The following is a 26,523-nucleotide window of genomic DNA, read 5'->3' as shown; positions in this document are numbered from 1 at the left end:
CGACGGCAAGGGAAGTAGCCTTTCGAAAAACAGAAGTTCTCCCTTGATGGGGCCTGGCTGACTGTCTGGGGCTAACACCCTGGGTCTTCTGGCAATGAAGCAAGGCGGCCAAAGGGAGAAAACCAGTCAGTCGTAAACATCCTGCACCACGAGTCTGCACCCTGACCGGGGGCGCTGAGGGGCTGCAGACGGACGTGGCCGACTTCCACTTCCTGCAGACACGGACGGACGGGCAGACCACGGCCCTGGCCTCTGTTCTCCCCACAGACTACAGCAACTTTGGGAGAGGGAATTTGAGGAGGGGAGGCTTCGTGCCAATGGGTCATCGTAGTCACAGACATTTAGAGAAATCAAACAGTGGGAAATTCTTTGCTGTGATCAGTGAAATGTCACAGGATAATGCTTTCAGTGTAGAAAGGGGAGCTAAGAGAGGGCCACGAAATTCAAATGACCTTGAAAACCTTTTGTTGGAATAAAAATCACAGTCAAACCAAGGGTACTGGGCTTCTACAAGAAAGAGACGCTTTCCTAAGCCCTGATTCCCAGGGAATCAGCTCGTCAGAGGAACTGTGGTAGCTGTGCGGGGGGCTCCTTGGGTGACCAGACACAGCTTATATTTCTCTCACCTGAACCCTCGTCCCTCCTTCACCTCAAGGGGCTCAGCAAGACTAGGCAGTCTGCCCCAGATCCACCCCTGGGGAAGGCTGGAGATGGGTTCTGAACCCCACTCCACCTCCAGAGCCAGGGGGCCCACTCATACATGCCCCATACTTACCCTCCAAAAAAGGCGGGGGTGGGGGGTGGTTCCGCTGAGTCAGAGACACTGTGTCAGGCAGCAAGGCACTCACTGCCTCAAAGACAGCGGACGTGTGAAATAAACACGGACACCGTTTTGTAATCAATTTTTTTTCTTTTATCTTTTAAAATGGAAGCAAGTGTTTCGACAGAATACGATGCCTGCTCTATAAGAGCCGATCTAGGAGTAATTCACTGGGTCTTCTCTCGGATAGCTCGGATTTAAAAAAAGAAAAAAGACAAAACAAGAAAAATAACCCACAGAGCGTCAAACACCAACTCTGAGCCTGGTGGGGAATCCGTTCATTAAATAAGCCATAAGCTACACATTCAGGTCAGAATAACTGGCTCCTGCCTCCTTATGTCTCCAAGCCATATTCCCTATGGTGTTTCACCACCACCACCAATTTTGCTCACTTAATTAATTGGGTATCAGAACCTTAGAACATTTCTGAATCTTAATAATGAAGGTCTTCAGCAGATTGTGTTGATAAAGAAACACATACAGGCTTGAATATAAACCACTGTAATTATTGTTTTCTTTATATCTCATTATCCACTTGAGTATTTAAAGCACACACGTACACACAAAACCACACCAAACATTCAAATACCCTGAAACTGTGGAGACAGCAATCCCAGGGTTGGCTAAGAACATGGTACCTTTTCTACGTGGACACATGGACAGCTTGCACACGTGGCCCAACCCACCGACACCACACTCTGCCTCAGCCTGGCCCCCTGCTCACAAATTATTCCAGCCAGTCCCGTCCAGGCCCCACGCCCACAGGCACACATGCAAGCGTCCCCACCGTGGTCCCAAAGGCATGACACAATTCCTATTCCATCGCTCAGCTCTTCTAAAAGGGCTCCTTACACCTTTTTTTTCTCAGGCATGCGCTCTGAGAAAATGGAAATGGAGAGGGGTTCCTGCTAACCCAGGAGCGGGGCAGGCCTGGAAGCTCAGTGTCTGGCCCAGGACTAGGCAGCCTCTGGGTTTGGACGCAGCCTTGGAGCCGCTGCAGGGGGCGTGGGTGAGTTCATGTAGGGGGCGCACAAGGACAAGCGACACCATCAAAGCTACAGCAGACATCTGCTTCCTTCTTGGCCCTTCTCAGTCTCGGTATTCAACAGCACCCTCTGGCCGCAGCTCAGCAGAATGCAGTTAGGACCGAAACGCAAGAGGAGGGAAGCCCTGAGAGGGAGAGCTACATACAGAAGAAGGGAGAAAGGAAGGGCAGGAGCTTCAGGGATGCTGGCGGGGGGGGGGGGGTGGTAAGCTGTCCAGCACAGGACAAGCGGGAAAGCAGAGGATCACACAAGGCGACACGCAGGGCGAACACTCCCCTCTGGGCTCCCTAGTCTGTGTCCCGTCTAACCTTGGGTAAGCTGCTGAAATTGACAAGAAGGAACACTCCACAGCATGTGTGGCTCCTTGTCCTGGACACCCTTGTCAAGTATTGACCAAAACCTGAAATATGACATCAAAAGGGATGAAGGCCATAGATTCTATGTGTGTAACAAAACCGCAGAAACACATGCTAGTTTAGGTTAGATTATAATCATCTGAAGCACAGGATAACCAAGAAGCAAAATTCCATTCTGGTACAACCACCCAATTTCTAGAAAAGAGAAAGAAAATGATTCAATATGAGCCTTTTTTTTTTTTTGGATCAGAAGACTCAATGGGAGGGGAAGGGTGGGAATACGAATCCACGTGATCTTTCAAGTCTTCCTTTTGTACAGTCATTAAGATGACCAGGTTTGTGCTGCAGAGAAGTCAGCACCGTGTGGCTACGGCTCTGTTCTCAGATGAATGTTTATACAAAATAATATCTTATCTTCATTTAGTTTATAAACATACACAGTGCTGTCCCTTTCAAATTAAAGGAAAAAAAAAAACAAAAAACCCACACACAAATACTGCAAAGTAGCAAAATATAAAGAAAAAAAAAAGCTACTTTTGGTTTTGGCAACATTAAAAAAAAAAAGAAATATAAAAAGCAATGTGGCATTGGTCCCTGTTTGTAAAAAAAAAAAAAAAAAATAGAAAGGAAAAAAAAGGTGCTTGGGCAGGACACTGAATCAGAATTGGTTGGGTTTCTAAAATTCAGAATATCTGGGATTCTCAAAGTAGCACTTTTGTCTTTTAGAAGTTCACAAGTCACATAACACTTAAAACATCAAAAAAAGTTTTCTGGTAAAAAGCTCAGCTTTTAAATCACATTTTGTTTCTGCAAATTTGGGAGACGAATTGAGTTCTTACTGGAACGTGGCCTGTCGCTGGTCGACAGATCTGAAATGGAATGTCTCCAAAGGCAGTGCCTCCCTTCGCCCTCCCCGGGACCACGCCTTCCTGCTCCCATCTGGGGGGTGGGGTGGACCTTCAAGCTGCTATCTTCGCCATCTGCTGTTCTAACTTGGAAATACGCTCGTCTTGATTGCAGATTGTGTCTTTTATAGATTTGATCTCTTTTAAAATCTCATCCAACTTGGCTTCATTTTGCTAAGGAAACAAAAAAGGGGGGAGGGGAGAGGGTGACTAAAGGCAGCGAAGTCCAGCACAGGTAGCACGTATGGGGCGTAAACGGGATGTTCTACTTGGAAGTAGCAGGTCGCAGGCTGGGCCTCGTAGGAACGCAATGAGCGCTGGCCAGTTCCCCTGACCCCACAGCAAAGCAACTGTGCATCATGGCTCCTGGCCCCTCACCTGTGCACCTGCCTGGATGGACTCTTGGGATACAGTTAAGCTGTCAGAAGAGACTGAACCCTGCAAGGCTGCCCCACATTCTAGACAGCCCCGTCACCCTCCTCAAGCAGGAACACCCTCTATGGGGCCAGGGTGAGGGTGACCTTCTAGAGGCTGCCGAGCACCCATCAGCTCCTGCGGAAGGTCCTTCCTGGGAATGACATCCCCTGCCCTGTGGCTCCTCTAAGAGCCTGAGTTTCTCCCTCGTGGAGCCGATTCTTCGGGAGGAAACCCTGCTGTCTCCAAAGTCACGGTGCCTCAAGCAGCCTCCTTGGCCACAGCCTGAGGGCACCTGTCCTCTGCTTGCCACTCCTCTCATCATCGACAACGCCCGGCCCTCCTGGCCCCCAGAACTCCCTTCCACAGCCTGCTGACGCCCCACTCCCTCCCCTCCCTGGCTTGCCCCTGCCCTCCCCAGGGCCACACAGGTCTTCACTGCCAGCCTCTGCTCCCTGACATGACTTGCTAAGATACCCAGGGTCATCTCAGCCTCTAAGTCCCACTCACTCCATCACTTGAACACCCAGCAACTCCTACACTCTCTCACCACTCCTTCCTTCAGGGACCTTCCTTCCGGGACCTCCTGTCCCCAGCAACAGTAACAGGCTGACTTCTATTCCAGTCATCATAAAAAAAGAACTAAAAGAATCAAACCCATAAATGCCATGTGGTCAAGGTAGTTCCTACAGATAGTGCCTGTTATCACAGCTGAACCCTGCCTGCCTGGTGGGGACAGTACTTGCAGAGGCCCAGGGCTGGCAGGCGCCTCTGGAAGGACCAGGCCCGGACAGCCCACTCCCCCAGGCCGGGCGGTCCTTACCCCACTGGCCGCATCTGCGGTCTTCTTGGGGATGCTGATCAGGTCGCACTTCTTGTTTGCTGTGGGCTTGCTGTCCAGAATGTTCTTCTTGACCACCTTGAGGTCCCTGTTTTTTCCAGGGATGTATCCGTCCTTCAGAGAGATGAGGAGTGGATCGGCATTCTTCCCCTCGAACCACTCTTCTGCCTCCAGGGCTGCCTCAGGCCCTGCCGTGTCGGGGTACAGGTCATCTTGGAAAAGGTCAGACTACATGACACACAGAAGAGAAACTCACAGGTGAGGAAGAAAGGTGTGGAATGCTTAAAATTCTTTTTAAACACAGATCACCTAGACAACTGGGCACTTACCTTTCTGGGGACAGTCATGATAATAGGCTCACACTTTCTCTCGTGAAGTTTGAAGAATCTTCAAAAGAGAGATAAAGGCAAAGTTGTATTAAGTGAAACAGGCCAAGTAACAGGCTTAGTAAGCATTCTTGTACATGCTGCGTTTGCCCATCGCCTCATCTGACAAATCCTGGTGAGCAGGGAGAACTCAGTGTTCCCATCCACAGAGGAGGAAGGGGAAGTGGGAGGAGCTATGCCGGGGAACGGCGGACAGGGCCGTGAACTAGGAGCAGAGGCCGTGCGCTACGGTGACAGTCAAGTGCCACTTATCGGGGGCTGACGAGCTGTGAGGAAATGGTTAACATCACCAATGAGGAACCGCCTGTGAGAAAACTACCAGGTTGACAGCCAGAAGACAACGAACACCCACCACTCTGAGAGTCTCCACGACCTGGATGCCAGGTCTTCCGCCAACATGAAGTGGTCGAACATTCGTAGGTATAAACAGGGTTTTTAAAAAGGAAATGAAAACAATCCTAGGAATTAAATGTTGGCATCTGAGCAAACCACATCAGGGGTAACACTCAAGAAAAATCTGGAATTATTCAGAGCGTGAGAAGAGTAGGAACACCAAGCCCCAAACCTGTGCAGTCAGCTCAGTGGTAGGAAGACAGGCCTGAGCTGGATGGCCAGCTCCACTCCCAGCCCCGGGCTTGTGTCCATCTCAGCCGGCCTTGAGCCCCTCATTCATGAAGGGGGTACACCAGCACCCACCTCACCATGTGGAAAGGGGACCTGGGCCGTGTGGTTAACACAGTGCCCCACACGCAACCAACACCCCAGAAACAGTAAACGGGAGGCGTCCTGACTGACCCACTTAAACGGTCGCTCCTCGGTATCCACGGGGGATGGGTCCAGGACGCCCCAAAACATGGGAATCCAAGGACGCTCTCAAGTCCTTTATACAAAATGGCACATCACTTTACAGTCTAAATCATTCTAGATGACTTACGACACCTAGGGTGACGTAAACGCTGGGTGTAAATCGTGTCCCACATGCCGCAGATTCGAGTTTTGCTTTCTGCAACTCTCTGGAACTTTTTCCCCTCAGTATTTTTAATCCACAGATTCAGAACGTGCAAATTCCAAGGGCTGACTATGGTCTCTTCAAACTTTTAGATGACAGTAGAGTAAACCCATTCCCAAATCCTGAATGTAAATTTAAAGTTCAGATTCAGTCTGTTTTGAACCACGTTTTGCTTCTGGCTGCCCTGGACAGCACGCCTGTTTCCCTGGCCAGGGATCGAACTCGTGGCTCCTGCAGTGGAAGCACAGAGTTTTAACCACTGGGGAAGTCCTTGAACCACATTTTGATTACTTTAATAAAACTGCAATTTAGAAGTATTTGTGACAGCTTCATTATTCTAGCTATAATTGAAGTATTTAATAGTATAGTTGAAATATTTTTAAAAAAAAAAACAACTGTGCGGTGATTATATAAAAATGGGCTCATAAAAATTTCTTTTATTTTTAAAGATGTGTCAGTTATCTGTGTGACCAGCTTAGCACACTTAGAAAAATGTCCATGTAAATGCAGTGTTATAAAGATGTGTGGTATGATCATATGTCTGATAATGTTGTGCTAGTTATTCTGTTGTTCAAAATGGCCAGCAGTCGGTTGGTACTGAGAAAAAAAGCCTGCCCCTTAGGAAAGTCACTAGCATCATGGAATATGCATTTTTAAAAACTCCACAGAGTAGTAGAGAGAAGCAGATGTTACACAACATAGATGAGCTTCCTAAGCCAACTAACCTAACGCCCACTATGGATCTCTGCTTGTCTAGTTTCAGATCCATGAGGTCCATGAGCCAGTTAGGAACCTGGCAGGTCCCCTCACAGGGCAGGAAAACCATCCCTCAGTTCCATCCTGGGGACAGGCTCCCTGGTTGCCTGCCAAGGGACACTGGCCGCAGCTGCAGCCTCAAGACAAGAGACAAAGATTTCACTAAATCAGGGTGTGAGTCACCCCAGCAAAGCCACTTAACTGCTGTATTTCAAGTTTATAATCTGGAGGACGGGGAGGGCACAGTTGGATTAAATGATTTTGAATGGTTCCTTCTTGCTCTCAAATCCCATGTTTCTAAGAAGTAAATGAGACACTAGTTCTAAGATTCTACTGCACACACACAGGCAGAAAGACTGGGCACAGCACAATCACAAGCTCTCCCAGAACACAGATGGTGTAAGCCTTCTAAATGCTCTCCAATACCAATTCTTTTACCTGGCAATCTCACATTTGTTGACATCGAGTCCCCTCTTAGGCATGTAGCCCATCCCCCTCTGAGGCTCCTTGCTGCTGAATGTGTTGAGGTAGTGGACATAAGGGGATTCGTCCGTGATCTCGAAGTAGCGGATACTGCTGTCGCCCTACAAGAAACAGGAGACGTGAGCCAAAACACCTGGCTTAGGTGGGCGTCTCACTCCTCCCTGAACTCAGTGCTGGTTGGGACTCCACTACAGCGCTGACCTCTTCCTCCCCGTAGGAGGCTTGGCCTCAGATGGTTTCACTTTCTGGCAGGGCAAACCCTCACTCGTGCAAGGCTAGCATGCCCTCGAAACGGCCTCTTCTTGAGGGCTCTGACTGTCCTGTGCTGTGTCTGACACCGAGGCAGAGTCGGGGAGGAAAGGTTCATCGCCCAAAGGAATGATTTTAACATTCCTTCATGGCACAGGTCTGAGGGCACTAACACCAGACAACAGGAGAAGAAGTAAGATTTCTCTACTGAAGAAACATTAGTTTCAGCGAGCACCCTTTAACTTCAGATTGGAATGCTATCTCACTGAAATCTGTCAGGTTCTGTGATCATTTTGCGTAGATGGTCCAGAGTTTTTTTGAAGACCTGAGTACACTAGCCTGAGTATAAATAACTATCATGCAGTTACATGAAACTGAGAATGAAGGCAGTCCTGCCTGGCAGAGGGGAGAGAAGAGGTCTGTGGAAGAAGAGATAAAGAGCTGGGAAGTACTCCACCCTCCTCTCCTTTCCCATGATCTCCATCTGTTTCAATGACATAACTATCTAAAGCAATGAAGACAAGCTAAGCACACACTGCTTTTACATACTCACAATAACTTTCCACCCAATGCTAGTAACATCTGGCTGACGATGAGGTCTATGGCTGCTGTTAACATCGCAAATACAACTTTCAAGGAAACAGACAAGATGTCAGTTTCTAACTGACCTATAAAAATGTCAAGCAGGTCTGCAGCTCACTCCATCAGTTGTGAACCAGACGTAATAATAAGACACCCCCAGCTTCACCCAGTGAGGGACTATCTGACAGGTTTGGGGAAGGGAACACATCAACAGATTTATTTTTATTAATTCAATTACTTCAACTACAAAAATTCTACATGATTATTGAGCCTACAAAAAAAGAAGGGATGCTGAGGTCACCACTTTCTAAAATGATGTAACAGTAATGAAGATACAGCTACCAACACTTTAGTCAGGCAGAGATCATCAGGCAGCAGAAAGGGGTTCCGAGTTTCGTGTGGGGTCTTCCTGTAATGACTGTCACCTCTGACACTTGAGTCGGGCTACATAATCCAAGGCCTGGCTCTTAACACAGAACTCCAGGAGTGAGAACCCTCTGGAGAGTCTCTGAGGCCATCAAAAGCGCGCATCTACAAAGCGCTCTATACAACTGCCCATCTACTAAAGCTTTGAAGAATAAACTTTTCTTCTTACAGGATTAAATTTAAGATCAAACAGGAAAATTACTGCTTACCTTGCCACATAAGTAAATGATACTGGTGTCGGGGTCGTAGAAAGGTAGCAAAACCCCATTGCTAGTGTCCATTTCATGAAGAGCAATTGGTTCCTCCATATTTTTCTGGAAGTATATATATATACACACTCACATATATGTATACACACACAAACACACGTACATACACACACATTTTAAAAGATGAATTTTCATAAGATGGTACATTCTTTCATCTCTAAGTTAGCCATTTCCCTATAATAATGAAAGTTTAAAGAACACACATGTAATATTCATATGTGTAATTACTAATGAGAATACCATATGAGATCCAGCTCACTGAAGTGTGTTGACTTGACTGCATAATTACTGCGCCCATCAGTGTGATCCCATGAGAGATGAGAGAGTCCATCTCTTCTGTGACTACTTTCTTTTTAAAGTACTTTTTTCTAGTTAAAAAAAAAACTCATATTCTTTAGAAAGCTAAAAGGTATAGGAAAAGTCATTGCATACACCATAATCCCACGGTCCGGTGTGGGGCGACGACTGCTTTGGCTGCTCCCCTCCGGCACACAAGCACACGCAGCGGGGTCAGACCACACATGCAGTTCAGTACTCTCTTCCCACTTGTGCTGCCATGAACACTTTCCCAAGCATGACTATTTTGATTTAGATGTTTGATCACGTTCTTTAGGAAACATTTTAACTAAGTTTAGAACCTATTTCCCAAGTCTAAAACCCTGGATTCTTCATGCATTCTTTCGAAAAACAACAGTAAACATGGACTCCTTGGAGCATCAAGAATGTACTTTTAAAATACACTCAGCAGTGAGTCTCCAGTGAGGAGGAGAACGTCACATCCAATTTAAGACAAGCGGGAGTTCAGCATATGACACCAAGAACCCTATCATCTACTGACCCATCTCAAGGCGCGCTCAGAAAAGGGAGAGCTCGAGGCTGCGAAGCGGTAGCAGGGCCGCGATGGTACATACCGGGTTCCAGAGAGCCAGCTGCCGCTCGCTCATGCGACTGAAGCCAGTGGTGAAGACATTGCCGTCAGCCAGGAAGATGGCTCTCATGGGTCGGGCTCCTTCATGTGCTTTCTCCTTCTCCTGGGTGAGAAAGCAAAGAGGCACTTTACACATAGACTGCAGGAAGGAAAAGTGAGGGAGGGCGGGGGCTCAGTGAACCCAGCTACACCCCACATGCCACTCACATCAAAGGTGTGACTGTGTGTGCGCACCTGTGTGTGCACACGTGCACGTCAGTACTGACCACCTCCCCTCCCTAAAGGAGGAGGAAACAGAGGCACCGAGGGAGCTGGCTGAGGCCCCTCGGCTGGCGAGCAAGCACGCCAGGCCTGGACTGAAAGGCTCAGCCCTTCCACCAGCCCCTGCTACCAACTCCAGTCCAGCCTCTGTAAAAACACGTGAAAGGGTTCTGCCAAACATTTGTTTCTCAAAAGTATGATAATAACCTAAAGGTGGATATACACTATGGCGTCCAGCAATTTCATGGGACAGGAAGTTGAGTCTGGTTAACTCCTTCCTTGGCCTCATCTGTTCAATGGGAGCCCACCAGCTCTGCCCTATGGAAGGTTCTAGTGGAGAAACCACACGCACAGGGCCTTGATAAGCACCAGCCACGCCTGTCGCCTGACTCATAAAAAGCAATGCTGGGCAAGAGCTACCTTCTCAGAACAGGGCTGTGATGGGGCACGGAGTAGGGGAGAAGTGACTGAAGGCCTGACTGTCCATCTCTGTCGTAATGTGTGATTTTGTGGAGGCCTGGCTCAGAGGGCAGGACCGAGGATGCTGCGCTGTGGGAAGAACGCTCGGCATCATCAGGCCCTTTACCAACCAACTGAGGAGCAGGGGAGGGAATCCACTGAGCTACCTGCAGTCCCAGGCCAGCATGCAGTTAAAACTCTGTGGGTTAGCTGATCTAGACTTGCCAAGTCTGTTTTTTTAAGGGTGATACTGTATCTTCAACTTAATTTCTTTTCACTTTATTTACTTATTACTTATTATTTCGGGCCGTGCTAGGTCTTTGTTGTTGCGTGCGGGCCTTCTCTGGCTGTGGGGAGTGGAGGCTGCTCTCTAGGTGCGCTGCGCAGGCTTCTCACTGCGGCGGCTTCCCTTGTGGAGGAGCATGGGCTCGTGGGTGCTTGGGCTTCAGCACTGCGGTCTCGGGCTCTAGAGCACAGGCTCCACAGTTGTCGTGTATGGGCTTAGCTGACCCATAGCATGTGGGCTCTTCCCAGATCCGGGATTGAGCCCATGTCTCCTGCATTGGCAGGTGGATTCTTCACCACTGAGCCACCAGGGAAGCCCTAGACTTGCAAATTCTCAATCGTCTCTCTGTGAGAAATGGTTGCCAACTGAGAGGGAGAAAGTGAAAGAAAGAAAGTGAAGTCGCTCAGTCGTGTCCGACTCCTTATGACCCCATGGACTGCAGCCTACGAGGCTCCTCCACCCATGGAATTTTCCAGGCAAGAATTCTGGAGTGGGTTGCCATTTCCTTCTCCAGGAGATCTTCCCGACCCAGGGACTGAACCCAGGTCTCCCACATTGTAGGCAGACGCTTTACCATCTGAGCCACCAGGGAAGTCTTACCAGGAAGGCTTGGGTAAAAGCTGCACATGCACAGCTCTGAAGAGAAGGGCGCCTGGGAGACAGAAGCCCGGACAAGCCCTTTCTGATTCACAGTTGGGTCTCTGTATACAGCAAGGGCCCATGCACTGGCAGCCCAGACTCTCTGGTCTGTGTTAAAAAGCAGAAAGCTCTCACCCACTGGAGCACTACAAATACAGGGGCTGTTGCCCTAAGAATACTTACAGCAACAATCTCCTGTTTCCTCGGATCGATTACTCTCACTTTCTTGTCTTTGGAGGCTGTGCAGATCAGACTGCCGTTCCGGTTCCAGCTGACATTGTAAATCATGTCTGAATGCATGTCGTCCAAGTTTATCAGGGCTTCCCCTGTCCCCACGTTCCAGATGATGATGGCATTATCACAGCCTGCAAGCAAGCACAACCACACCCTCAGGGATGAGAAACGCCTGCACAACAACACATCTGTGAAAATCATAAGCACAGGGAGGATAAACACACATATGTATTGAAATGAAGATGCTAATTATAAGAAGCCCCACTTGTTAGGAGTCAAAACCTGAAATGACCAAAGAAAAAACAGATTTGTGTAAAAGAAACATGGTAAAGGAAAAATACAGCTTGTTAAGTCTGAGTTCATGTGAAACAAACAAGAATACCAAGCAAACAAAAACAAAGAACTGCAGGAAAATGGAATCCTATTTTTTTTTAAATAGAGTTAACTGGGCTGGTGGACCCTGAGTGACTGTAAGTTTCCTTTTCTAGTAAAACATGCATCAGAACGAATACAACTTCTTTCTTTTCCAGAGAAACTAAAAATAAAGGGTTTAAATAACGGTTTAGGAGGCTCAAGACAAAGACTGGATAGGAGGTTACTGCAATCAATGGTGCTGTAAGACATGGTCTTGGACCAAAGCATATAAATTACAATAAGTGAACGGAAATGCCCAGCCATCTCCTCATAGCAGATTTTTATTTTCAAAAAGGAGAGAAAAATAGGCCAAGACTGGCCTGGTTTGAGAAGCACAAACTGCCATCAAATAGGCACGTACATTCAGAACCTGATCCCCGAAGAGGCCACAGGTCAACTGAGCCACAGCCCCTCAGCTCATCAACCCACCTTCCCTCCATGGTCAGCCCCCTGTCCCCGAAGCCCCAAGAGGCACCATTTGCTGCTTCCAGGACATTAGCACAAGGAGGAAGCAACATAAAGGATGGACATCCTGAAGGCGAAACTCCTGTCAATAAGCCAATTCTGCAAACACTTACAAAAATTAGCTACTGATAACCAGGACAGCTAAGTTACCTAAGGGTTCAGTCAATTCACTCAGTTGTGTCCAACTCTTGGCAACCCCATGAATTGCAACACGCCAGGCCTCCCTGTCCATCACCAACTCCCGGAGTCTACCCAAACTCATGTCCATTGAGTTGGTGATGCCATCCAACCATCTCATCCTCTGTCATCCCCTTCTGCTCCTGCCCTCAATCTTTCCCAGCATCAGGGTCTTTTCAAATGAGTCAGCTCTTCGCATCAGGGGGCCAAAATATTGGAGTTTCAGCTTCAACATCAGTCCTTCCAATGAACACCCAGGACTGATCTCCTTTAGGACGGACTGGTTGGATCTCCTTGCCATCCAAGGGACTCTCAAGAGTCTTCTCCAACACCACAGTTCAAAAGCATCAATTCTTTGGTGCTCAGCTTTCTTTATAGTCCAACTCTCACATCCATACATGACTACTGGAAAAATCATAGTCTTGACTAGATGGACCTTTTTGACAAAGTAATGTCTCTACTTTTTAATATGCTGTCTAGAGTGGTCATAATTTTCCTTCCAAGGAGCAAGTGTCTTTTAATTTCATGGCTGCAATCGCCATCTGCAGTGATTTTGAAGCCCCCCAAAATGAAGTCAGCCACTGTTTTCACTGTTTCCCCATCTATTTGCCATGAAGAGATGGGACCGGATGCCATGATCTTAGTTTTCTGAATGTTGAGCTTTAAGCCAACTTTTTCACTCTCCTCTTTCACTTTCATCAAGAGGCTCTTTAGTTCTTCTTCACTTTCTGCCATAAGCGTGGTGTCATCTGCATATCTGAGGTTACTGATATTTCTCCCGGCAATCTTGATTCCAGCTTGTGCTTCCTCCAGCCCAGCGTTTCTCATGATGTACTCTGCACATAAGTTAAGTAAGCAGGGTGACAATATACAGCCTTGACGTCCTCCTTTTCCTATTTGGAACCAGTCTTGTTCCATGTCCAGTTCTAACTGTTGCTTCCTGACTTGCATACAGGTTTCTCAAGAGGCAGGTCAGGTGGTCTGCTATTCCCATTTCTTTAGAAGTAGGAAATGGGTGAAAAAGCTGCACAACAGTATGAAGAGTTGGAACTAAATTCTGGGATGGAGACTTGACCTGTCCTCTTCCTCCTTCATCACAGGCAAATAAGTGACTCCAGCCACTGTGGATGGATCATATAGTCTTAAAATATGCACAACGCTGCAATCAACCATTCTCCTCAGCCTGTACAAGGGAGACTGGGCTTGGTCTGCCAATGATAGCCTAGGTCTGACCTCGATGAGGCAGGCAGTAGGGTATTTTCCATGATGGAATTCCACCTTTGGAATTGTTTTCTCTCCTTATCAGACTGAGGTTCTGAGTTAAACACTGGAAGGCTTCCCAGTTATAGTCAATTGTGATTTTAAAAAACAGAACCTTTTTTTTTTTTTAAAGTAGTTCTTGGTTTCAATAGGCACCAGGCATTAGATTTTTAAATTAACTCACTATATTATAAATACCTTTCATTTCTAGTTAAAAACTGGACTTCTCCCCTCTTTTTTACTGATAAAGTGAAAGACTTTAAAGTTCTACCGCTAACATTAACACTGCATTTTTAATAAGCCAATTTTTTTAAGGTACAGTTTGCATACAAGGCACTCATTTTAAGTATACATTGGTTAAGTTTTGACAGACATATATACTCATCTAGCTACTATCACAGGCGAGATCTAGAACATTTCCATCACCCAACAAAGCTCCTTCCTGTCCTTTGTATTGCTTCTATGATAGTAGATAAACGCTCATATTTTTGAACAAAGAAGAAGATTTCTTTAAGATGAAACTTGGAAACTATACAAGTGGGAAAGCAGTAGGGAACAACTAGGACTTGGTCACAAGAGTCACTGCAGTGCTGTTCAACAGTGAAAAAGCAGAAACCACCTCCATGTCCAAAAACAGAGGACTAACTAAATAAACAGAGGTATCCAGACAATGGACTATTAATGGAGTCATTAAAAATATCATACAGTATGTATGAAAAGGACCACAGTGTACCAGCAAGTGCAGAAAGCAGGTCACGTGAAAGAGTCTGAACCTTCTTTGTATGTAAAATCATTTATGCACACAGAAATATCTTTTGGAAACATCAAAATGGGGTAATAATGATGTTTCCTCTGGGTGATGGGGTTATAAGTGATTTTTACTTTCTCCTTTTTGTTTATATATATTCTCTGTAATATACATGGACTACAAGGAGAAACATGGAAGTATTTTTAAAAGGAGAGGGCATATTTAACTAACAAGATCACCCCAACATCAGCAGCAATACCAGAGCTCCTGACTCCTACTTGGGCTCCTTCTAGCACAGCAGGAGTAACTACAACCGAGGGCTATGGGAGCCCCATTTAACTAACAAGATCACCCCAACATCGGCAGCAATGCCAGAGCTGCTGACTCCTACTCGGGCTCCTTCTAGCACAGCAGGAGTAACTACAACCGAGGGCTGTGGGAGCCCCCGCAGGAACCGTTGACTGCTGAGATTCACCAGAGCCACAAAGTGCTAGACGCACTAAGGGAGCGCATGTCCGTCCTGCTTCTAGACAAGAAGTCCACACTTCCACTGGATCTGCCCAAGCGGCCTTAACAGACACACACACACGGGCGCGCGAGTGCACACACGGGTTGGGGGACACCTACACCCCACTCTGGGTTCTTCTGATTTCACAGCCGCCAGCACAGTTGGAACGTATCTGTTGCTCCCTCCACACGGGGCCGTGGGGAGTGACGGGGAGGGGAAAGCAGAGGCCGCTCAGCTCCTACCTGCGCTGAGAAGCACGTTGCGGGCCGTCGGGTGCCAGGCTACGATGCCAACTCTCTTTGAGTGGCCTTCTAAGATGACCACGGGCTCAGTCAGGGAAAGGGTGAGTCCGTTTTCTGGGATCTGCCATACCTGTTGGAAGAGGAAGAAAGGTGATCCACATGAAAGAGGTCGGCTTTTGTTATCACATTTACTGTGAGCATCCTGTGGGAAGCCTCGCTGTGAGTAAACAGAACGCACGGTGGTCTCTGGATGAAAGGCAGAATGTGGTGAAACATGAACAGCTGTTCTTCAAATGGAGTAGGATAACAAAGAGCAAAATATCCATAAGCTCTAAAAATGTTAGACCTCTCTGGCTTTTATTTACTATTAGTGGAGATTTTATTTTACATTCACTGTTAAGTTAAAAACTCTCCAGTTAGAAGCATACCAAAAAATTGAAAGAAAAATACAAAATGACTGAAGCAAGCACCCACGAAAAGCAGCACTGGGGTGAAAACCCCTAGGTGAGCCCATGGTCTTGAGGGGAAAGCAAACTCTATCCACCAAAGGTTCTTGGGCGGCAGCATAGTTTTTCAAACATCATATTTTCTATAATTTTACATTGGGAAAATAAAAAGATACCTAATAGTTTTGTAACACGTACTGAAGAAATGTTCTCACAAAAGAAAAACCTTAATTGGACTTCATCAAAATTAAAAACTTTTGTGTTTCAAAGGATACTATCAAGAAAGGGACAAGACAACCCACAGAATGAGAGAAAATAATTTATGTCATATATCTGAAAAACAACTTTTATCTAGACCATATAAAGAACACAATGCTGCTGCTGCTAAGTCACGTCAGTTGTGTCCGACTCTGTGCGACCCCAGAGACGGCAGCCCACCAGGCTCCCCCGTCCCTGGGATTCTCCAGGCAAGAACACTGGCGTGGGTTGCCATTTCCTTCTCCAATGCATGAAAGTGAAAAGGGAAAGTGAAGTCGCTCAGTCGTGTCCGACCCTCAGCGACCCCATGGATTGCAGCCCACCAGGCTCCTCCACCCATGGGATTTTCCAGGCAGGAGTACTGGAGTGGGGTGCCATTGCCTGCTCCAAAAGAACGCAATAATAAAAGAAAAATAATCCCATTTTTTAAATGAGCAAGAAATCTAAATATTTCTTCAAGGAAGATATACAGATGGCAAAAAGGCACATGAAGAGCTGCTCAACATTATGAGCCACCAGGGAAACACAAATCAAAAGCACAGTAACACGTCACTTCACACCCACTACAAGTCTGGAATAAAAGGACATATACCAGCAAGTACTGGGGAGGATGTAGAGAATTCAGAGCCCTCATACACTGCTGGCTAGAATGAAAAATAGTGCAGCTGCTTTGGGCAACAGTTTAGAAATTCACCAAAAGATTAAGCACAAAGTTACTCTATGACCCAGCAATTCCACTTCTAGGTATCTACCCAAGAGAAAGGAAAATATATGTTTTGCACCATAAACCTATTATTATTCATCATAGCCAAAAGGTGGAAACAACCCAAATGTCCAGCAACTGACAAATGAATACAAGAAATGTGAAACACAAAGGAATATATGACCAAAGAAAGGATGAAGTTCTGACACACTGGGCTTCCCTGGGGGTTCAGTGGTAAAGAATTCGCCTGTCGATGCAGGTTTGATCCCTGGGTGGGGAAGATTCCCTGGAGGAGGAAATGGCAATTCACTCCAGTATTTTTGCCTGGAAAAATGCCATGGACAGAGGAACCTGCCAGGCTTTTCAGTCCATGGGATTGCAGAGTCGGACACAACTGAGCACGCACGCACTGACAGATGCTACAGTGTGGAGGAAGCTTGACCATGTCAGGCTAAGTAAAAGAAGCCAGTGATGACAACCCACATACTGTAGGATTCATGCATATGAGATGTCCAGAAAGGAAAATCTATAGAGGCAGAAAGTATATTACTAAATTGCTTCAGTCGTGTCTGACTCTGTGCAACCCCATGGACAGCAGCCCACCAGGCCCCTCTGTCCACGGAACTCCCCAGGCAGAAAGTATATTAGTGGTTGCTTAGTGCTGGGGGTGTATGTGTGCATGTGCAACAGCTTAGAACATGGGGTTTCTTTCTGAGGTGGTGGAAACATTCTAAAATTGTCTGTGGTGATAAGTGGCACATATCTGTGAATATACTAAAGACCATTGAATTGTACACTTTAAATGGGTGAGCTACATGTAAATTAAATCTCAATAAAGCTGTTAAAACCAGATATTAAGTAACATTTAAGCTTTTGAAAAGGTTAAAGATTAAAACAATTATTTTCTTCTGTATTAAGTAAATCTTCTACCATAAAAGAGTTTATGCAACTAGTTCATAACAAATTTAGAACTTGCCAGTGGAAAAAATCATGCTCAACAGTGGAACAAGTGAGAAATAGAATTTTCCTTTGTTGGGGGTTTTTAAGGAGGAGACAAACTGTGTGTTTTCAATTGCTTAGCGGAGGCAGAGTCTGGATTAGGAGTGGTTAAGGTTCAGCTCGGCTGTTGTCCTGCAAAGAATCAGAGCAAAAAGGGTGCCAGTCTGAGGACTGCAGGAAAGTCGTGAATTACGGGATTATCCATAAACCCGCCTTCTGATGGCTTAAGAAACCACCTAATTTCCCTGAATGCTCCATCAGTCAGCGGGCTTTAAGGCAGATGTGAACCAGCATGGGAAGGCAAGGGGGGTCGACCTTGCTCCTTATCACCCCTCACCCAGACCAGGCTTCTCTCCTCCGGACAGAACAGACTCTGGCCTGCGGCCCCTCTCCTGGAGTGTGGGTGTCTGCTACCCTCCAGTGTTATCTGTTTGCTTTCCCCTGTTTTTATTCAAGGGTTTATGATCAGTAAAACAGCTCCACATTGAACTTGGCTATTTGAATGTAAAGCAGGACAGAAATTTTGAACAGAAAACACGTACTGATTTAATCAAAGCACGAAGTCAGCACAGAAACAATTAGGAAGTGGGACTTCAATGACTCAACAGGAAATGCATTTTGCAAAATGAATTCTGACCAGGCTTGGGACAGAAAGCATGTAATTCCATATGCTGTCTCCAGGTGGCACTGTGACCGCGGGCTGCCGGGTTTTCCCACAAGGATCGTAAAACCTTCAGTGCCTGACTGACCCCGATTAAAGAGTGCATTTTCAAAATCCCTAATGAGGCGTGGAGTGATGGGTGGCTTTGGATATAATCAGCATTTCCTGTCTTAAACATGAGAGCTCATAACAGGACTTCACCTCTTCTTTCTCAAGCTTCTTCATCCATCTTTTCCTTGGATGGCAAGGAGATTTTAGTGATGGAGCATAATATTTATTATATACTTTTAAAAATGAGGAAATTCTTTGTCCCTTCTTTATCTCACTTTTGGCAGACCTCACGGTTCCGTCAACAAGGCTTATGCATTTCACGCAGACACCTAACCCATCTTACTATCTCGGTCACTCACTCAAGAGCATTTTCCTTGAGTAGCCACCATAACACAGGCCCATTACCAGGCAAGGAGGGGAAGGACAACTAAGCTTAGATCTTGCTCTCAAGGAAGTCTTAACAAAGCAGAGTGGTCAGTCTATGAGACTGAAAGCAAAAGACAGCAAAGTCAAGCAGACAGCTGGAGCATGGGCTCAGGAACCAAGCAGATCTTGGTTCCACTCCAGCCCAGGCCTCTTACATTGATGGTCAAAGGGCTCAGCACAGGGAAGCGTCAGACTTCATTTAGTGCCGTGAGGACTAAACGAATTAAGAAAGTCCTGGAACAGTGCCTGACACACAGTCAGTGCGCCCAGTACAGTACAGGGATGTGGAATATCCTAATTCTACATATCAGCTGTATGACCTTGGGGACATTCACCTAACCTATCTGGACCTCAAGCTTCCTCGCCTATAAAATGGGAATAATAAGGAATTTGCTCTCACTGGGGTTGTCTGGAGACCAATGTGACAACAGCAATCTAAAGCACTCAGAACAATGCCTGGCCTAAGGCAGGCTCTGGGTAAGTGTTAGCTGTACTTATTACTTGTCTTTTTCACTAGGAAACCAGAGTCTACATTACCAACGCGACACTGGTGTAAGCGAAGTGGAGTGAAAATTAAGTGTCACGAGGTTGCCTTCCTGCCACCTGAGTCTGGTACATCCAGGAAGATTCCCTGAGGAGACACCTCTAAGGATGAATAGGAGTTAGGTGATAGGCGGAAGCAGGAAAGAAGGAAGGGGAGAGGGAAGGAAGGAAATCAAGGATCTAGTTTCAAAAGAAAACAGCTGTAGGGAGCAATTTTCTAAAGAGTAGATGCTCCAAAGAGGCTGGCTGAGGGGCTGAGAGACAGCAGAGTATAAAGATAACACTGGCAGGAGAGCCCCAGCAGGAGGGGACAGTGACGGGAACTCCTGTGCGAGGAGACATGAAGACAGCAGCCCTCCAGCCTCTGCAGGGAGGAAGGTGGACTCGGGAAAGGCCTGGCACACCTGTAGGTCCTTGCACGTGAAGTGGACACAGCCCTGCTCGGTGCCCGCTGAGCTGGCTCACAGGCCCGCTGGCACGTGGCTCTCTGCCCTTTGCTGGGCTCCCTGCTGCAGCCACAACGGCCTTCCAGTTTGGACTGGAGAGGTCGCGGGAGTCTCATTCAGCCTATGTTTAGTTTCCCTGCGCACGACCCGGGACGCAGCCTGGTGTGGCCGCGGGCCAGGATGTCAGAGGCCAGGTCTCCGCCAGAGCTGGGACGCTAAGTGGCCACGTCAGCATGAAGAAGGGGCTTCACTTCCTGGAGCCTCGATTTCCTTGTTTGATTCAAGGGACAGCAGCAGCTCTACCCTCTGAGGGTAACTGGAAAGGTCAACACGTGGAAACATTCTGCGCCCCCAAGCACCCCCAAGCACCACCCAAAGGTGAACTAATGCGAACGGAGTGACCTTTGACAAAATGTCACCTCTCTTGGGCCTGGGCTTCCTGAGTAGTAAAATGGGACACGCTCCTGCCTCACTGCGCTGTTAACAGTGATTAAAATAAGCACCACGTGAAGGCTTCACACGGTGCCCGGCAAAATAAAAGGATCTATGTTCATGATTCTTCTTCTTGTTGGTAACTGTGACCCTTATGACCCCAATATGTAATTTTAAGTCTCAAGAGCAGGATTCTTGGCAATGAAATTAATTTGTCTTCAAATTAATTCAGCCCTTTACCTAACTGCCTAATTTATGTCCAAGATATCACATGTGTGAAAGCTCTAGTTCATGCCTGGGCCAATTAGCACAAATGAGATCAGCTCTGATCTCCAGGCTGGTCCGTTAGCTTCTCTGTGTTCTGTGGCCACGGCAAGGACTCTAATACCACTCGCTCTTCCAGACACATACTCGGGGAGCAGAGAGGAAGAGAGGCATCAGACACCCTCTGCTGAACCCTCAGCGGGCATTCAGCCTGGCAGCCACTACAAGCTATCCCCTCACCTCCTGGCTTTTTTCCTTTTTTAAAATAATACTGTGTATTCCTGGCATTTTCTGTGTGGATGATACATTACTAAGGCAATGTTTTATCTTGTTTCGTTTTGAAAGAAAGGGGGTAAAAATGCCATCAGTCTTTAGGGCTTCCAGACAAAAAAGTGAATCAGTGGGTGAAAAGCCAACATGGTTCTGGAAAAAAACAACTTTAAGCCCCTGTTCAGGAATGACTGTATCACTGGCCTCCTTTTCCCACGTGAATTTCTGAATATGAAAAAGGACAGGTCCAGAGAACAGTTCTAACAGGAAAAAAGTGAGGAAAATTAAGAAAAGCGGATTTCTCTCAAAGCAGTCATTTTAAAGTGTATCTGTTTGACGGTTTTATTTCTCAAACACAGCGCAAATTTAAAGCAAACACAAAGTGTTTCCAGATACCGCTTCTCTGCTTTAATTACCCGTCATGAACTTGCTACTGGGCCAGCTACTGGAGTTACAGCCACAAAAAGGATTCCCCTCAAAGGCCGCGTTTTTTAAATGCAGAAGAAATCAACTCCAAAGGCAGAATGAAGGAAAGCGCTGATCTGAAGGGACAGGGAGAGGCTGAGACCGCAGCCCCTGCAGAGTAGCAGACCCCCCGCAGAAGCTACCTTCCAACCACCCCCGCGGGCAGGATGCAGAGTCAGGACACCCCTCACGAACCATGACACCGAGAACAACGCTGGTCTTGAGAAAACCAAGCACTGAGAGAGGGGTTCCAACGTGCCAAGGAATAGCCACTTGGCCGACGGCCCAGATGCAATCTGGACAGAATGGAAATAACAAGTCCTGCTGGATGACTGAGAGGGGCTGGAGCCCTGGGGAATGCGCTCTCATCACCAACCACGTCACTTCCACCTTTATTTCAAGGCAAAGCCCACAACAGGAAAATTTACAACAGATGCAAAACTGTCTAAACTAGGGAGCTGATCACTGTTGATGCCCACAGGAATGTTAAGACTGATTTGGGAAAAGAGAACAGTGGCCATTTAAGCCTCCTCATCTGGGACCATCAGAGCCTCCAGGTGAAGACACATAAGAGTGCTCCTCTGCAGGAACATCCCCTCTCCCAGACTCTGAAGGAGCCAGCCAGGTGGCCCCGCTGTCTGGACAGCTGGTCTTTGCATCTGTGTTTGCAGATAAGGGACAGAGTTGAATCGACACAATTCACTACACCTACCTTGGCTGCTCTTTGTATTATATAAGTTGTGGTTATTTTCTTGGAGCTAAAATTTTCCCAAATAAAATACTCAACAGCTGCAATCTCACAGTATCAAAAAATCTGGAAAACCTAGGAGCAGAGTATAGTTTCCCGGAGCAGGGTTTATATCATTGCTATTTGCTTGTACAAAACATCACTTTAAGAAGCAGTGCACCAGGACTTCCCTGGAGGTCCAGTGGTTAAGACTGCGCGCTTCCACTGCAGGGAACACAGCGTCGATCCCTGGTCAGAGAACTAAGATTCCACACTACATGCCAAAGGAGTGGCCAAAAAATGAGAAGAAAAAAACAAGCAGGACATCAAAAGCAAACTATGCCTGCAAAATTTACCTTCAGGTGGCTCCAAGAAGCCATCTCTAAATGATGAAGGGATGTACCATAAGGCTGGTATTCCTTCTCTAAAACTGCGATCAACACTAGTATCACTGCCACAGAATCAATGCTCACACCATGAATTAACCACCACTTAAATGCAGAGGACATCATAGAATTACACCATAAATATAAAAAGCAGTTTTAAAAATTAATTTAATCATTTACTGTTCATTTGGTAAACTGGTTTTGTTGTATTTTTTCCTACTGAATTATCTGCTGAAGATATTATTACTGCCATGAATCCACTCTAAGTATACATCAAAACTCACTGTAAGAAAAATAACTCATTATATATTTATACCTTCCTTGATCCTCTCAATTGGCGTACTTGTGTGTTTATTTATTTAATTTAGTTTTTGAAACAAGTAAGGTAACTAAGGCTGAGAACATAGATATACATAGATAGATAAATAGATAGATGTGGCCTGGGACCTTCTCAGCATCCTTTCTCGACAAGAGCTGGGCCCTGATAGCAATCTACATTTGCAGCTCCTGGGCTATCACCAGGAGGAAACTACAGCCAACTTTTCTTCTTCTTTTTTTAATTAATAAAAGCTGCTGTTTGAAATTATTTGATCTATTGTATGGTGTTTTTATCTTCAGAACAAGTGGAAAATGAGGTATTAAGAAGCAGGTGGGGTAGGAGATCAAATACTTCTTAAAAACTTTTTTTTTCAACTGCTGAGTTATTAAAGCATTTTGCAATTAGCCCGATAATATCAAATGATTTGAGGCAAATTAAGTGATTAAAATATCAGCCCCATACTTAAGGGACTAAAAAAGAGCTGGAGGAAGATTTATCCCAAATTTACAGAATGTTCACTCTGGCAAAACCAATAAAGGGGCAACACAGGAGGATTCTGGGAAGATGGTGGTGTCAGCGGCAGATCTCCCCAGGTCCCTGCAGAAAAACACAGAGCACCCAGATGACAAAACAAAACACAGGGATCACACTTACAGAAAACGAGGCGACCACCAGATGCAAGTGGGTGGAGGAAAATCACCAACAGCCACACGACCCGTGTGCTGTCGGCCTCTGTGTGAAAACCCCCTGCGGCAGCAACGGGGGCCCCACAGACCTGAGCAGAGCAGGCCGTTAGGAGACCACAACGGAAACAGGAGGGGCTCTGCCTTCCCCAGCAGTGGACGAGAACAGGGCCTTAAAGAGCAAAGGTCTGCAGGGGCTGAGAAATCTAGACCCCAATATTCTCGAAGCCAGCCAGAGAGGACTCCCTTCTGAGACAGGCCCACACCGAGAGGCAATTCCAAGGAATGGAAGCAAAGCTGAGCAGGACCGAAGTAAGACGGACAAAGGAATCAGAAAGGTCAAATTAAAAGCAGGTCAGGAAATACAGAGCAAGCCGCGGTGTTCCTCAACACTACCCGAAAACGACAGAAGAGGGCGCTCTGCAGAGTTTGAACAGCTTTATAAAGCAAGCCAGCTTTTGAAAGCTTTGGAAAAACTAAATTCACATTAAAATAAGAGAGAGGGCAAAAATAAATAAATAAATAAAGGCTCCAAAACTACTATGAGAATAAAAGAGAATACGGTACAGAAATAGCACCCTGACAGACAATACAGAACACTAACAAGATCCGCGCCAAAAAACGATTTAAATACTATCACATAGGCTTCAAAAGACATTATTAAGAGAACAAGACAGGAAACGTTATAAGTCTGAACTTGAAAAATTCAAGAACAGGTGGTGGAAATCAAGAAAAAATTAGATCTCAAAGTAAAAGTACTTTAGAAACAAAGGCTAACAAAGAAACAGCTGCTGCTGCTGCTAAGTCGCTTCAGTTGTGTCCGACTCTGTGCGGCCCCACAGACGGCAGCCCAGACTCCCCCATCCCTGGGATTCTCCAGGCAAGAACACTGGAGTGGGTTGCCACTTCCTTCTCCAATGCATGAAAGTGAAAAGTGAAAGTGAAGTCACTTAGTCGTGTCCAACTCTTAGCGACCCCATGGACTGCAGCCTTTCAGGCTCCTCCGTCCATGGGATTTTCCAGGCAAGAGTACTGGAGTGGGGTGCCATTGCCTTCTCCGAAACTAAGAGCAAACAGACACAAATAACAACCCCAAAGAAATAAAAGGTAAAAAGCAGAAACATTTTAGCCTACAAGAAATGAGTAGGAGGGATGTCTCTGGTACGCCCATGCAGGGGGCCAAGGCCCGCAGACCCCAGTGTGGCTGAAGTCTACAGGTCCCGCCATGTGAGCGCACCCGAGGGGCTCCTGAGCCACCCGCTGCCACCAGGTTCAGTGACCCTGGGATGGAGCCCTCGGAGGATCCGAACCTCTCCACTCCTCTTGCAGGCATCCGGGTTCCTGACCACGCCTTTCAGGCAGGACTCGGCCCAGGCATTTGGGGGACCAGTTGCTTTCACCAGCGCCAACCTCAGCCCTCACGCTAGCTCTCTGAATGTCGAGGAATTCCAGGACCTCGGGCCTTGTCTGTCACTGGTGATTAGGGACCCACTGGGGACAACCAGAGCCCTGAGGTGTCAGGCTCAACTGTGGTCGACTTGCCTGTGCCTGGAAAGTCTGGCACCCTTTGCCCAGGTGTGCCCTGGGGAATACTGAGCCATCCTCCAGCAATACGGGCTGCTCCCCTCACATGGATCCTGCCTGTGAAACTCCAGGGACGGAGGCCTGGGGCCTGGTGCTGGACACTGTCGTGTCCCACTGCCGGTGGCTAGCAAGGCCTCTTTGCAGAGGCCGCTGGGGCTGCAGTGTTACTGGTCTGACCTTTTAAGGCAAAGTTTCTTTCTGAACACGATAGATAGACCAGGCCTCTGAAGCTGCTGGTTAAGCCTCACACCTGGTTAGGGAGGGGATATTTATTTATCTGTAATTTCATCTTCAGTCACAAGCTGAAGAGAGATTTTATGAACATTCCTAGGATGGCCTTGTTCTCATAAGTTTCTTCTTGTTCTGATTTCTGAAAAATAAATCACAGATTCGGAATCTAGTGAGAGCCTCTTCTCTGGTGCACAGTGGCATTTTGGGTCCAAATCAGCTAACACCATCAGTTGGTGCTTTTTAAAAAGTCTCAAGTGACCAAAGGCATGAGCTTGCGCTCCTGAAGCTGGGGCGGAGTTAGGATATGAACTGTAGAGCCAAACATGTTTCCACTGAACCAGGGGCTGGCTCTGTGCTGTGACTGCCTGGTGGAGAGTCATCATGATGGTTCAATGGTGGGAAGTAATAAGTTCTTGGCGGGGCGGGGGCGTGGTGTGCTGGGTCCAAATGAAAGAATAATGAAAAATAAACCTCTACTGTCTTTTTCAGCCCTTTTTTCTAATTTATTCATAATATAAATTGTAATGAATTATACCTACAACACTTTTATTTAAATCCAATGTCTACTCAGCAGCGTTTCTCTTTATCCAAATGTATATACCAAGTGTTAAACATAATTACTGTTGGGCATTTGAACTCTGTATTTTCTTTAATAGACAGGAGTGCTATTAAACATCTTTGTAAATGCTAAAAAAAGAAGAAGAAGAAGAAAGGTTTGGAGAGAAACTGATAAATATCAAAGCTAGATAGATAATATCAAACATCAAAGAAAGACGATAAAGCACTTGGATAACAGGAGTCCCTGAAGGAAAAAACCAAAGCAAAAGAACAAACTTTGAAGACTTCTAAGTCAAGAAAACTTTCCTGGAGGGTAGGAAAAAAAAAAGAAGACCTGAAGCTACACTGAAAGAGCACATCACATACTCAGAAACACCAACTCAGAATAACCAAAAATAGTCTAGCGAAATTTACTACATTTTAAGAAAAAAAAAACAAAAATCTTATGAACATCTAGGCAAAAATAACATATCTATAAGGAAAAGAAAATTACACCATCATCTGGTTTTTTATAGCAACACTTTATACCAAAATAAGATATTTAAATACTCAAGGAAATGCTGCAAGCCAAGGATTTTATATCCAGAAAAATTTACCTTCAAGTATAAAGGTCAGAAAACTAAGATCATGGCATCTGGTCCCATCACTTCATGGCAAATAGACGGGAAAACAGTGTCAGACTTTATTTTGGGGGGCTCCAAAATCACTGCAGATGGTGATTGCAGCCATGAAATTAAAAGACGCTTACTCCTTGGAAGGAAAGTTATGACCAACCTAGACAGCATATTCAAAAGCAGAGACATTACTTTGCCAACAAAGGTCCGTCTAGTCAAGGCTATGGTTCTTCCAGTGGTCATGTATGGATGTGAGAGTTGGACTGTGAAGAAAGCTGAGTGCCGAAGAATCGA

General features: G+C 46.3%; 1 protein-coding gene across 1 annotated transcript in view; it reads right to left on the bottom strand.

Annotated features, from left to right (window-relative positions):
* Positions 1–890: 890 nt before the first annotated feature.
* Positions 891–26,523, bottom strand: part of CORO1C (coronin, actin binding protein, 1C) — a 49,426-nt gene continuing 23,793 nt past the window's right edge. The window contains exons 3-10 of the mRNA XM_010828679.1: positions 15,164–15,293; positions 11,299–11,480; positions 9,454–9,573; positions 8,483–8,587; positions 6,972–7,117; positions 4,712–4,769; positions 4,365–4,610; positions 891–3,301 (exon numbers count right to left, since the gene is read on the bottom strand). Of these exons, the coding sequence (XP_010826981.1) occupies positions 3,182–3,301; positions 4,365–4,610; positions 4,712–4,769; positions 6,972–7,117; positions 8,483–8,587; positions 9,454–9,573; positions 11,299–11,480; positions 15,164–15,293 (1,107 nt within the window). The 3' untranslated portion in view covers positions 891–3,181. The remainder of the gene's footprint in view (positions 3,302–4,364; positions 4,611–4,711; positions 4,770–6,971; positions 7,118–8,482; positions 8,588–9,453; positions 9,574–11,298; positions 11,481–15,163; positions 15,294–26,523) is intronic.

This window comes from Bison bison, unplaced genomic scaffold (genome assembly GCF_000754665.1).
Source record: "Bison bison bison isolate TAMUID 2011002044 unplaced genomic scaffold, Bison_UMD1.0 scf7180017864495, whole genome shotgun sequence".
NCBI lineage: Eukaryota > Metazoa > Chordata > Mammalia > Artiodactyla > Bovidae > Bison > Bison bison.
Note: the sequence above shows the minus strand (reverse complement) of the source record. Positions and strands in the feature narration are given on the sequence as shown.